Here is a 13,353-nt window from a genome sequence, read left to right on the forward strand (position 1 = left end):
TTTTAAGTGTAGTTTGGTTGGGTTAATTGTTCTAGACTTAAGTAAAAGAAAGCATCTATTCCTGGGTAAATGACAGACTCTCCAGGGGGCAGGAGCTATTCTTTGGTATCATGTGACTTTTTTGAGTAGTAAAAATAGCCCAGAAGAAAAAATGGTAATAGGTGAATGATAATAATAGCTACAATTTATTGAGCACTTACTATGTGTGAGGCAGTGGGCTAAATGTTTTATGTATGGCATCAGACAGGATAGTAATCCCCAAACCTCAGTGGCTGAAAGTGTCACAGATTTGTTTCTCCCTATTGGGGGGACTGTGGAGAGGGCAGGGCCTGCCTTATGCGTCCTTACTCTGGTACGGCCTCGGTCCCTGCTGGCTGCTGGCGCAAGGGGAAAGGAGAACGCGAAGTATCATGCTCTGGCTCTTAGTTTCTGTCCAAAGTGACACAAGTCACAACCATTGGCTAAAACAATTTACATGGCCACGCCTGACTTCAAAGGGGGCAGGGAAACCTGGCCGGTGTGGCTCAGTGGATTAAGCATCGGTCCATGGACTGAGAGGGCCCAATTTGATTCCCGGTCAGGGCACATGACCAGATTGTGGGTTCGATCCCCAGTAGGGGGTGTGCAGGAGGCAGCCGATAGATGTCTCTCTCACATCAATGTTTCTCTCTCTCTCTCTCTAAGAATCAATAAAAATAAATTTTTAAAAAGTGGGAGGTGGGGAGGCAAGGAAGTGTGATCATGTACTGTATTTTGTATGGGGGATATTTTATAACCAAGGTACCTGAGGCACAGAGAGATTTAAAACCTTGCTGAAGTCACACAGCCGGTTAGAGAAAGATGTTACTGTCGAACGTCAACCTGACTACTTAGCCTCTACACTTGGTTTTCTCCGAAACTTAATAAAGGATCATGGAAATGTTTAAAATTTCCAAAATAATTCAACAAGGTCCTATACGAAAGAATTGCGGCGAATCCATCTACCATGTGACCGAGGGCAGGGCTCTGACCTGCAGTGCTGTGCGGACGGAACACCGAAGGCACGAGTAAACGGGTTTCTGTGGACTGGAGACATGAAGCTTATGGGGAAACAGTTTTCTTCATGTTTTTATATATGTTTTCTATTCAGTGAAATCTCTAAGTCACAAGATAAGACAAAGTACAGGGAGTTTAAGCGTCCCAGTGCATAAATCATTGCAAAATAAGGAAAGTTTCTGACAGTTCACTGTAAGCCGACATCCAGTGAAGCAGGTGGGAGGAAATAATCCTGAAGTGATCAGTTATAACTTAGACAATGGGATGAAGAAGTTTACTCGGTGTGAAAACTGTGGCATAGAATGATTTAAAAGAAGTTTTAACAGTCTCCCTGGATTAAGAGTAATACTGGAAATATCAGTTAGATACGAAGTTAGGCTGTGAATAACAGACACAAAAAATAGCGGCTTAACGGTGTGTTTCTACTCCATCATGGTTTCCAACTTCAGGGTCACCTTATGACCTAAGATGCCACAGAAGCATCTCTGGTTTATTGCAGTCCATTGATTGAATCAAGTCCCTTCAAACAATAGGGTTATTTCAGACAGTGTGTCCCTTTGCGTCTCATGTGAGGCATTTAATCACACCACTGTCAGGGAATCGAGTGGATTGCCTTTCTCCGTCGCTAGTGAGCGGAGTTCTTGCAATATCTTGAGAAAAATAATTTTCAGAGCCTTGAACAGGAGATATGGTGATTTTTATTTGCATGGAGGTACGTCTCTGGAGTTCTGAAGTCCCATTTGTCTTAGTCCAAAGTGGAGTCAGAAGCAAAGCCAGTGTCCAGAGTTTCCTTTCCACGGTGGAGTTGAGTCCAGCACAGCATTAGGCTAGTTGCAGCCCATTAATCCACTGTGTGGGGTCCACATGGCTGTGGGCCACATGGGCGAATGCAGGGGAGCGCCCCTCCTGCAACAAGAGAGCCAGGAGCACAGGCAAGCAAGAGAGAGAGAGAGCCAAGGTGGAGGGCCCTTTGCTCACGAGTTTAAATATCAAATCTTCCGGTACTTGCGGTGGCCGCACCTACTCTGGCCAGTTACCGGTTTCCAGGTGTGATGGACAGGCCGGTATGTTCCCACATCATCCAGACCTTACTGGGCATGCGTCTCTTGTCCAGTCCCTTCCCACGTCAGTCTGTGGGGAGCAGACCTGGAGGATGTTAAACTGTAGCTTCCCGGCACGAATGGCATGCCAAAGGACCTGGCCTTCCCTTCCCTCCCTCCCTGCTAACGGATAACCGGGTTGCTACAATGGTGTCAGCACCAGCTGCAAGGCTGGCAGGGAGAGAGAGTGTTTAATCTGGGCAGTGATGCCCCAGCTTGCCACTGGGGTTCTGTGACTAAGGAAGGGGAGAAGGCGGAGTGTTGATAAGCAACCAGCAGTCTCTGTATTCCCGGCATTTAGCAAGGTTTATGGACAGGACCCAGTAAATGGCCAGGGGTTGCGGCTGTGAACCCCTCACCTGACCCCAGGGACTCTCAGGTCTGACCGGTCCTGTCGAGGGCTACTGAGGAGGCCTTCGCTTCCCTCCCACCCTGCACTTGTCCTGTTCAGATGTTTCTCATCATTCCTGTCTGCATGTCCCTTCGCCACATGGGTTCCTTGGATGGTACTTTGTCAGCCATAGAACTCTCTCATCTTGTCTGAAAAGAATAATCGAAGAGAGGAAATAAAAATCACCTAGATAAACTCATCAATATGAAATCCGGAATGTTCTTCTTCTTTCAACAACACATTTCAATCATAATTACCCAGCTATTTATTCAAGTTTCTTTTCTAGCTTCTTAACCAACGGACAAACAGATGCTTAGCTTTCACTCACAGTGTGACGATGTGACGTCAATAGGTGTCAATGGTGTGATACACATTTTTGAGAAAAGAGGGAGGTTTTATGAATCTAATGTTTTCTCAGTGCCACCTTAGACTCTGAATTAGTGATTTGAAATGTATTTGTATTGGTGGAATAAAATTTATATCAACAATTAAAAATTAAATAATTTTAAATTTTAGAACCCTGGATATGCTGGGCGCCAGGAACTTCCAGAAAACTTAAAAATTCAGTTTAGAACTGTGGCTATGATGGTTCCCGATAGACAGGTATGCATCGGGATTCAAAACCAAACTATAATTTATGTGTTTACTTGTTTTTCACACAAGTTGTTGAAAATCTCACTATATTGATTTTTCAGATCATTATGCGAGTTAAACTGGCAAGCTGTGGTTTTCTTGAAAATGTCATCTTGGCTCAGAAGTTTTATGTTCTTTACAAACTGTGTGAGGAACAACTTACTAAGCAGGTAACTTTGTGTATTTATTTTCCCCCTCGCTGTAGAATTTGATTTTTCACTTTGCAATTTTGCCCTGATTAATCAGCAAGCTTAAGAAAATCTCACCAGCTCCTTTCACAAATAAATTTAGAATTCCTTTGAGCTGTCGGTTGTGCATTTTTAAAACCTGTTTATTTTTGAATAATTATAAGTTCAACCACAGTTGTACAGAAATGTACTGGGTCATTACCCTACTCCCTTCAAAGTTGACAACTTATAACTAGAGTGCAATAACAAAACCAGAAAAAGGACAGGGGTACAATCCAGAGTTTATGAAAGTTACACCAATTAAATGTGCACTCTGTGTGTGTGTGTGTGCGCGTGTGTGTAGTTCTGTGCAGGTCTATCCCATGTGTAGATGTGTATAACCACCACCACAATCAACATACAGAACTGCCCCCACAAGGGTGCCTCATGCTACCCCTTTACAGCCACAGCCACCTGTCTGCCAAACCCCTCACCCCTCGCAGCCTCCAACCTTTTCTCCATCTCTGCAACTTTATTTCAACAACGTCAAATAGATGGAGTCACACAGTATATAACCTGTTGGTTATGCATTTTAAATCGGCTTGCCTCTCGGGCTCTATCAGACTGTCTTATTCTCAAAAGATATTTAAAGCGTGAGCACTGTATCGTACAGTTGATCTTCCCAATGGAATGAGCATGGTTCAGTCAAAGGAAAGGTGGAGGAATTCAGCTCATAAAACTTGGCAGCTCAGCCACTCCAAAGCTACAGTGTGTGTATCAGAAGATCGACCATGTGTATGTAGTGGGTGTATGTTTAGGGCTTTACAATGAAATAATCTTTTCCCCTCTTCTCCCCTCTCAGGTTCATTATGACTTTGGGTTGAGAAACATCCTCTCTGTATTGAGGACACTTGGATCTCAGAAGAGAGCCCGACCAGAAGATAGTGAATTAAGCACTGTCATGAGAGGCCTAAGAGATATGAACCTTTCGAAATTGGTATCTTTCTTTTCTGAATTCACTCCTCTTTCAAGAATCTGACCTACTTTCTTTCACTTGGCTGACAAATGGGAGCCGCTCGTGTTCGGCTGCGAGTGTTATTAGTTGTGTGACAGTGGGTGTGTGAATCTGCCACTGTGCTTCCGGAAGCCAAACCCCGTGGCCTGTACGACCAGCGTGGGCTGGGAATGCACCCTCGTCAGTCGTGTGCTACACAGGCCTCGGCAGTGGGCTTCGGTCCCCAGTTTCAGTCCAGCGCTCGACCATCATTCATAATGTAGCGTGGTCTAAACGTGAACCTCCGGATTCACAGGGCACCATGAGAACTTCTAGCTCTGTCTGTACACATTTAGTTCATCTCAGCTCTGTCTCTCCCAGCACATCAGCATCACTTCTGTTCCCCAAAACGCACAGAAAGTTTGCTGTGGAGATTGTAATAGTCATCACACGGCTCTTTCTTGCCACAGTGAGCCAGGTTGTTTGGAAGTAGCTGCTGACAGGTTCACGTGGTATTTATTCAGAGGGCTCTCTGTGCTGCAGATTGTGTCCAGGCCCTGGGAGAACAAGGTCGAGGAAGACATGGCTGTTCGGAAGCTGGCAGTGTAGTTACAAAAGCTAACAATTCACATCTGCGTAGTTCGCTACTGTTGCACAGCCTCTTCAGGGGCGTTGTCTTGTTGGAGTTTCGTAGCCACTCTGTGTGCTTCCTGCCATTTACTCATGAGGGAACCGAGACTGAGAGTTTGGAGAACCCATCCACAATCCCAGTCAGCGGAGAAGCGGGAACAAAGACCCTCAAAGCTTTCTGATGCCAAATCCGCTGCTCCTTCAGCACCCCTCACTGCTCCCCTTAGATAACGGTATTCTTGAAAATCCTGGACAAGAATTCCAGAGAGCATCGGGAGCCCCGGAAAACAAGGCGAAATAAGATGTGGTCAGCAGTTGTGAATGGGGTGATCTAAGCATTAAAGATGTAGCGAAGACGGGTTAGACTCAGTTTACTCAACCCTACTGCTTATCAGAAGTCAGAACTCTGCTCGGATGGTTTCCAGCCAATGTTGGATGAGCCAGTCATACAGGGCCATGGGTATTTCTCTTATTTAAAGAACTAGGACTATTTGTTTTTATGGGGTTGGGACGATTGACTGCACATTTTTAAGGTTAGTGTGTATGCCTGTCTATGAGAAGCAGAGTATTTGTATGACAAAGTAATGAGATCAAACCTTAGAGCAGCAGACGGTGGAGGACGTTGAATGCCAGGGTGCTTTGGGTGTGATGCTCCGGGTAGCATGGCTTTCGTGGTGGTGTTCAGGAGAAAGTACTAGAGGATGCAGGTGGTGAGGGGAGTGATACATTATTCTCTGGGCAGGAAGTGGTAAGTGCTGTGTGCGTCCTAGCTGGTGGATGGACATTTGTTCACTGAAGGAGTAAATGTATTCTGTGCCTCGTAGGTGGATGAAGATGAACCTCTGTTCCTCAGCTTGATCAATGACCTATTTCCAGGACTGCAGCTGGACAGTAACACGTACGTGGAGCTGCAGGATGCCGTAGCCCACCAGGTTCAGTTAGAGGGGCTGATAAACCATCCACCCTGGAATCTCAAACTCGTGCAGGTAAGACATTTCAATCTATTAACAGTGTAATGATTAGAGTGTGTTGCTAAAAATCACCATTTGAAGAGAAGAACTCATGATATTAGTCTTACTTGATGTAAATGTTGAAACTAAATTGGAACTCATCGATGCAAGAAGAGGCCTCAGGGGGATGTGTTGGTCCCAACGTGATAGCGTGGATTTGTCCTGCCTCACAAAAAACAAGTAGTAATTTCCTGTGGTGCGTACACCTGGAGAGAAGGTTGGGCAGTAACCAGAATGTCAGGAACAGTTGGGAGGGGATATGAAGTTATAAAAACTCAGGGAGATGGAGTGGTCCAGCTGGCTTCTTGGGCCAGTCTGGCAGTATCGCCAGTGGCTGCCTGGAGCACCGACCCGGAGGAATCTGTAGTATTAATTTGCTCTTGCTTTGTGTGCGGGCATGTTCACACCCACACTAACTTAACTGGAGTCTTTGTCTGCATCTCTTGGCGTCTTTCTAGAAGTTCAACACATTTCACCCGCTGTGACAGCCACTTGATCAGCGGAGTCAAAAAGCTGTAGCAGAGAGGCCGGATTAAATGCCGATGAACTTGACGCTTTGGGCGTATTTCCCAGGGCTTTTGGAATGTGAAGGAACTGCAATTGTGGAGAGTGTTATAAACTGCATTTCAAAATTAAAATTCTTATTTTAACTTAGTGTTTTTGCCAGATTATAAGATTATAAGAAGTGCGACTTTTTGAAACAGGTCCAAATCTTGCAAGGAAATACCTGAAGTTTAAAAGCCTAAGTATTTTTTTTTATCATCCATGTATTGGAAACCATTGGAAAAATTTTTTCATTTCGGAGAAAACATCATATATGATATGCATACAGTATACTGAGTACTGAAATACTAGTCATCTCAATGGGTGAGGGACTGGAATATTGGGGGTTTTTTTATGTCAATAACATTACTCGCTAATATAATGTTATGGTCAGTGCCTCTGTAGCTTTTCTTTTTATTTGAAAGCTTTATTGAGATAGAATATACAGACTATACAACACATCCCCTTAATAGGTACAACTTGTTGGTTTTTAGTATATTCACCGATAAGTGCAATCGGCACCACACTTTTGAGCTTTTTTGGTCACCTCAAAATGAACCCCTGTGTGCTTTAGCTATCACTTCCCCTGGGCTGTCTCCCCGTCTTCCAGCTCAAGCCACCGTCCTAGGCAACCTCTAAATTCACTGTCTATAGATTTTCCTTTTCTAGATTTACATATGAATAGAATCGTATCTTATCTTTGCAACTGATTTCAATTACTTAGCATAATTTTTTAAGGAACATCCATGTTGTAGCATGTATGGACACTTTGTTTTCATAGCCAAATACTATGCATTTATATGGATAAAACATATTTTGTTTATTTATTCCTAATGGACATTTGGTTTGTTTCTACCTTTTGGCTATTATGAATGATATTGCAATAAGCTGTCAAGCCTCCGTTGCTTTTAAACTATGGGTTAAGTAACAATTCGTTTCTATCTAAAATGTTAGGAGAACTCACATTCTACCTCTGATCAGCTGTGAGACCTTTGACTTTATTTTTATTAACAAAACAATAGACAAGATGTTTTAACAGACACTGTCTGTGTTTAGGTATGTCTCCTTGAATCTCTTGTGCCACTTCGAGGTGCCCTTCCTCAGCTTCTGTGTGATTCTGACACATTCACCCACATGCACCACTTTGGAGAACGGGGGCCACTTTGTTGGCAGCACAGAGAGCAACAGTGCCCGGCCTGGGAGTTTATCACACCTTGCTTGGCTTCTCCTCCTTCCTATCCTGCTTTCCCCACCCCCTTCTCAGTTTCTCCTCAGAGCACCTCCTGAGTAAATCCCTGGCACAAGAATCCTCACCTCAAGCTATGCTTCTGGGAAACCAGGCAGATAGATGTGTAACTTGGATCCTCACCATGATGGTTTGTGTGGCTGCTTTCCACCACTAGGGGGCGATATCATCACATTGCATGCCAGGAAGTGGAAAACTGGATATGCATCAGTGAAACAAAATTACAAGGAATAAAATCACAAGGTTTGAGAAGCAAAAACCAGAACCCGAATTAATTTTTTTTCAAAATGTAATTCAAGTTCCACATTGTCATTACTTTATCACATATTTTATAACGTTGTACTAATTTGCTATCCACCTCTAATAAAACAAAAAACATTTTTCTTTACATTTTCTCATTTTTTAAATAGTGAAGTAGTTATTTTACTGAAGCACTTGTTAAAACTATAAATTTCAGCACGCTACTTCCATGAATGTCAGCAAGAGACTTATAAGTTACATTTTCCAGCTGACTGTATCATTTCTTTGCTTAGTTATACGAGACGTCACTGGTACGTCACGGCTTGATGACTCTTGGGCCCAGTGGTTCAGGGAAGACAGCTGTTATAACAATCCTGATGAAGGCATTGACAGAGTGCGGCAGGCCTCACAGAGAAATGCGAATGAATCCGAAAGCTATTACTGCGCCTCAGATGTTTGGCAGACTGGACACTGCTACCAATGACTGGACTGATGGGATTTTTTCTACTCTGTGGAGAAAAACATTAAAAGCAAAGAAAGGTACACATAAGCTCTCCTTTGTGGTTTGTTTTTATTTATTTCCTGCCAATTTATGCTTAATTTTCTGTTTTAATTGTTCGCAGGTGAAAACATTTTCCTTATTTTAGATGGCCCTGTCGATGCCATTTGGATTGAGAACTTAAATTCTGTGTTGGACGACAATAAAACACTCACGTTAGCTAATGGAGATCGTATCCCCATGTCCCCTAATTGTAAACTTTTGTTTGAAGTCCACAATATTGAGAATGCGTCTCCTGCCACGGTGTCTCGGATGGGCATGGTTTATATCAGCAGCTCCGCTCTCAGCTGGAGGCCGATATTACAGGTAGGACGAGAGACTCGCCCAGGCGCTCAGTCTCTTTCATGCTTTACTTTCTCAGTAAACAGAGATTCTGCTTCTCTGCTGCAGGCGTGGTTGAAGAAGCGTACTACACAGGAAGCAACTGTATTCCAAACTCTGTATGATAAAATATTTGAAGATATATACACATATGTGAAACTAAACCTCAATCCAAAAATGCAGCTCTTAGAATGCAACTATATTATGCAAGTAAGATTTTTTGTATATTTGCTACTTAGATTTGAGCTTTTTTTTTTTTTTCCCTACTCAGTTGTACTTCAGAGGCATCTGAAATAGAAAATATTACTGTGGCTGTGAGGCTCTGAAAAGTTGGGTCCCTATTAAAGAGTTCATTAATGCTCCTACCGCCACCTCTGTTATTTCCCAGGGGGTTATTGTCTGGGGAAGAGGAATGAACTATATTTCCGATCCTCAAGCCTGGTGACCTTTCCAGAAAGTGTGTCCAATAAAGAGAGCAGACAAATAAGTAAAGCTCACAGTTCTACAGAAAAATACATGAAGGAGCAGGTGGCTAGCAGGAAAACTTGGACGGCAGTCTGCGCTCTGCAGATTTAGTGTATAGCAGAGAGGGAAACTGTAAAACCAATTCTGCATGTAGTTTTCTTTTTTCCCATATTCAGTTTTTCTTATTAGTCAAAGCAAAAGAAAAAAACCACCAACCAGAACTAAGCATAGACTTTTTAAAAAAATCTTTATTGTTGAATGTAGAATGTATTACAGATGTTCCCCATTTTTCCCCCATTGATCCCCTCCTCCCCACTCACGCCCCCCTCCCACCTTTTCCCACACTATTGTCTGTGTCCATTGGTTATGCATATAAGTTCTTTGGTTTATTTCTTCCCACCCCCCAACCCCTTTCCCTTTGTCAGTCTAGCAATGAATTTGTACTTCTTAATCCCTTCACCTTTTTCATCCATTCCCCCAACCCCCCTCCCAACTGGCAACCAACAAAATGTTCTCTGTATCTATGAGAATGTTTCTGTTCTACCTGTTCATTATGTTTGTAGATTCCATTGTCGATAGATATGTATTCATTGACATTTTGTTTGTTCATATATTTTATCTTTTTCTTCAAAAGGATCCTTCATCATTTCATATAATAACGGTTTGGTGGTGATAAACTCCTTTAACTTTTTCTTGCCTGGGAAAGTTTTTATATGGCCATCAATTCTAAATGACAGCTTTGCAGGATAGAGTAATCGTGGTTGTAGGCTCTTGCTTTTCATCACTCTGAATATTTCTTGCCACTCCCTTCGGGCCTGCAAAGTTTCTTTTGAGAAATCAGCTGACAGCCTAATGGGAACTCCCTTGTAGGTAACTAGCTGCTTTCTCTTGCTGCTTTTAAGATTCTCTCTTTGTCTTGAAACTTTTGCATTTTGATGATGATGTGTCTTGGTGTGGGCCTCTTGGGGTTCATCTTGCTTGGGACTCTCTGTGCTTCCTGGACTTGCATGTCTGTTTCCTTCACCAAATTAGGGAAGTTTTCTGCCAATATTGTTTCAAACAGGTTTTCGATTTCTTGTTCTCGCTCTTCTCCTTCTGGCACCCCCAAGATGCGAATGTTGGCACGCTTGAAGTTGTCCCAGAGGCTCCTTACACTATCCTTATTCTTTTGGATTCTTTTTTCTTTTTGCTGTTCTGATTGGGCATTTTTTGCTTCCTTATATTCCAAATCGATGGTTTGCTCCTTGGATTTACATACTCTATTATTGAAGCTGTGTAAATTATTCTTTATTTAAGTTAATACCTCCTTCAATTCTAACTGTGCATCCATGATTTCTAATTGGTCCTTTTTTATGCTCTTGAGGCCCTCCCTAAGTTCACTGAGGTTCTCACTAAGTTCATTGAGCATCCTTATAAGCAGTATTTTGAACTCAGTATCTGTTAGGTTGCTTATCTCCCTTTCGCTTAGTTCTTTTATTGGGGTTTTGTTCTGTTCTTTCATTTGGGACCTGTTTCTTTGTCTCCTCATTTTGGCTGCCTCCCTGTGTTTGTTTCTGTGTATTACCTAATGAGAGGTATGGGGCTCTCTGAGACCAGATGCTGCTCGTTTGAAAGAATTTAGGAAAACCTGAAGCAGGATCCAAGACAGGCCAATCCTATGGTTAAGCAAGTGGCAACAGCTTGGGTGGGCTTGAAACTTGGGTGGGGCCGGGCCTCAGGGAATCACCAGGGTGGGGCTACCAGTGTGAGCCAGGTGGCTGGAGTCCCAGATATGGGGACTGTCTGCCGCCCCCGGGAAGGGCTCACCAAAGGAACAAAGGCCTCTTACAGCATGTTTGTCCTGGAGAAAGCCCCCTCTCCAGCCCTCGCTCCAGTGCCAACCAGGTCAGTTCTTCCCTGTATGTCTCTGGCACCCCTCGAGCTGCCTCCCCTCCAAGCTCAGAGGGAGAGAGTCCGACCAGTCCGTGCGTGGGCCCTTTAAGGAGCTGCCTGGGGCTCCAGCCGCGTCAGCTTCCCTGAGCCTCAGTTCCTGCTATTTTTTCCAGCCAGAAGTTATGGGGATTCTCTTCCTGGCACTGGAACCCTGAGCGGGGCACCTGGTGTGGGACGGGGACCCCTCAGTCCTCAGGAAGGACCTTCCCAGCCGAGGTGTCCTCCTGATTTTTATCCGCCACACGTGGGTGTGGGACCAGCCTGTCCGCCTCCGCCCCTCCTACCAGTCTGGATGTGGCTGCTGCTTTAATCCCGTAGTTGTAGGACTGCCATTCAGGCTGTTTTGAATGATGGTTGTTCTGTAGTTTAGTTGTAACTTTGATGTGGTTGTGGGAGGACATGATACCGCATTTACCTACCGCCATCTTGACCGGAAGTCTAAGCATAGACTTTGAAGGGCTCTCCTGATTCTCGTCCATAGGTGATCTCTCATTATCCATTCTACTGCTGTGATTCTTAGTGTGAGGAATGTCAGTCAGTGAGGGTGGGTAGATTAGAAATAATTCCTAAGGCCGAAATAAATATTTAGTAATTACTTTAAAATGCATAACTTAAGTGGAAATCTTACCTTGACATAATTTTGTTTTGAAAGACTGAGGATGTCTTACTGTAGATACATTTCTTTCTGGTGTCAATTGGGGGTTGGCACACTGTCTTAAAGGGGCAGTTAGTAAATCTTTTAGGCTGTCTCAACCTCTCAACTCTGCTGTCCTATTGCAAAAGCAGGCAGACACAATACATACAGGAATGTGACAGTGTTTTAGTAAAACTTTATTTGCCTGACAGGTAGCTGGCCCCTGGGGCCTCAGTTTGCTGAGCTCTGCAAAATGTTAAAAGGAAATGAAATCTTTGATTTAGAAAACTTAGAGATACCAAACTTTAGAACTAGAAACGACCTTAGAAAACATTTAGTCTAGGCTTTTCACTTTTCATATCAGGAAACTGAAACCCGGGTTAGTGCCGTGAGCTGTATTGGATGACCATAACTTGCGGGTCCCAGGTTAGCACCCTTTCTGCTAAAACATAGGGCCTGTCCAAAGCAGACAGCTTTTTGTCCAAATGCTGATGGCTGTTGGACAGTGACCAAGCGATATGTGGAGATGTATTTGTTTTCTTTTTCCCTCCTTCTAAATTTATTATCATTTAAAATTTTTAAAAAACATTTAAATATAAGAATTTATTTTATTGTATTTTAAATATTTTCAGTCTCTCAATCTTCTGGAAGGTTTAATTCCCTCCAAAGAAGAAGGTGGTGTTTCGTGTGTTGAGCATCTTCATAAATTATTTGTGTTTGGCCTAATGTGGAGTTTAGGAGCTCTTCTGGAATTGGAAAACAGAGAGAAGCTTGAAGCCTTTCTACGAGGTCACGAAAGCAAGTTAGACTTACCAGACATACCTAAAGACGAAAATCAAACCATGTATGAGTTTTATGTTACTGATTATGGTAAGCATAGTGATTTATACCTGAAATAAAATATTTTTTTAAATGGGAAAAAGGAAACTTTCATAAACTCTTTTATGGGGACATATTAAACCAGTTATGAATAACATGATTGTTAATATGTTTTTAAAGGGCATATATGAAAAGAATAGTATAATTTTGCCTATTGGCTGTGCTGGGAACTGGAATAGAGACTACTGATCTCTTTTGGAGTGGCCTGAGTAACATCTGGCATAAATAAATTAGCAATACCTGCTCCGCTACCTATGTTCTAATGCTTGACAAGGAAAGGTAGCGGTGTAGGGTACACAGCTTCTTCACGATGCAGGAACAGATCAATCCCACAACTTCCCTGCTGGAAATATCACAATCAGTGGAGTGAACCAAACAGATGGGTCCTCCGTACACGTAGCAGACCCGCCTGCTGTGCGTGGCAGGGCCCAGGTCCCTCTCTAAAAGAAATGCCCTTGAGCTCGGTGCCTTTACCCAGAGTCTTGCTCCCAGTTCTTCTAAGTCTCAGAGAAGGAAAATCATGCTTCCTAAAAACTGTATTTACCTCTAATTCTTTCTAAAACTCCCAAACAGC

General features: G+C 43.2%; 1 protein-coding gene across 1 annotated transcript in view; it reads left to right on the plus strand.

Annotated features, from left to right (window-relative positions):
* The window catches only part of DNAH8 (dynein axonemal heavy chain 8), a 295,615-nt gene that overhangs the window by 145,368 nt on the left and 136,894 nt on the right, over window positions 1-13,353 (plus strand). Inside the window, exons 43-50 of the mRNA XM_036248715.1 lie at window positions 3,043-3,129; window positions 3,222-3,329; window positions 4,189-4,323; window positions 5,775-5,936; window positions 8,283-8,529; window positions 8,613-8,854; window positions 8,939-9,079; window positions 12,533-12,770. Coding sequence (XP_036104608.1) covers window positions 3,043-3,129; window positions 3,222-3,329; window positions 4,189-4,323; window positions 5,775-5,936; window positions 8,283-8,529; window positions 8,613-8,854; window positions 8,939-9,079; window positions 12,533-12,770 — 1,360 coding nt within the window. The remainder of the gene's footprint in view (window positions 1-3,042; window positions 3,130-3,221; window positions 3,330-4,188; window positions 4,324-5,774; window positions 5,937-8,282; window positions 8,530-8,612; window positions 8,855-8,938; window positions 9,080-12,532; window positions 12,771-13,353) is intronic.

Source organism: Molossus molossus, unplaced genomic scaffold (genome assembly GCF_014108415.1).
Source record: "Molossus molossus isolate mMolMol1 unplaced genomic scaffold, mMolMol1.p scaffold_m16_p_8, whole genome shotgun sequence".
Taxonomy (NCBI): domain Eukaryota; kingdom Metazoa; phylum Chordata; class Mammalia; order Chiroptera; family Molossidae; genus Molossus; species Molossus molossus.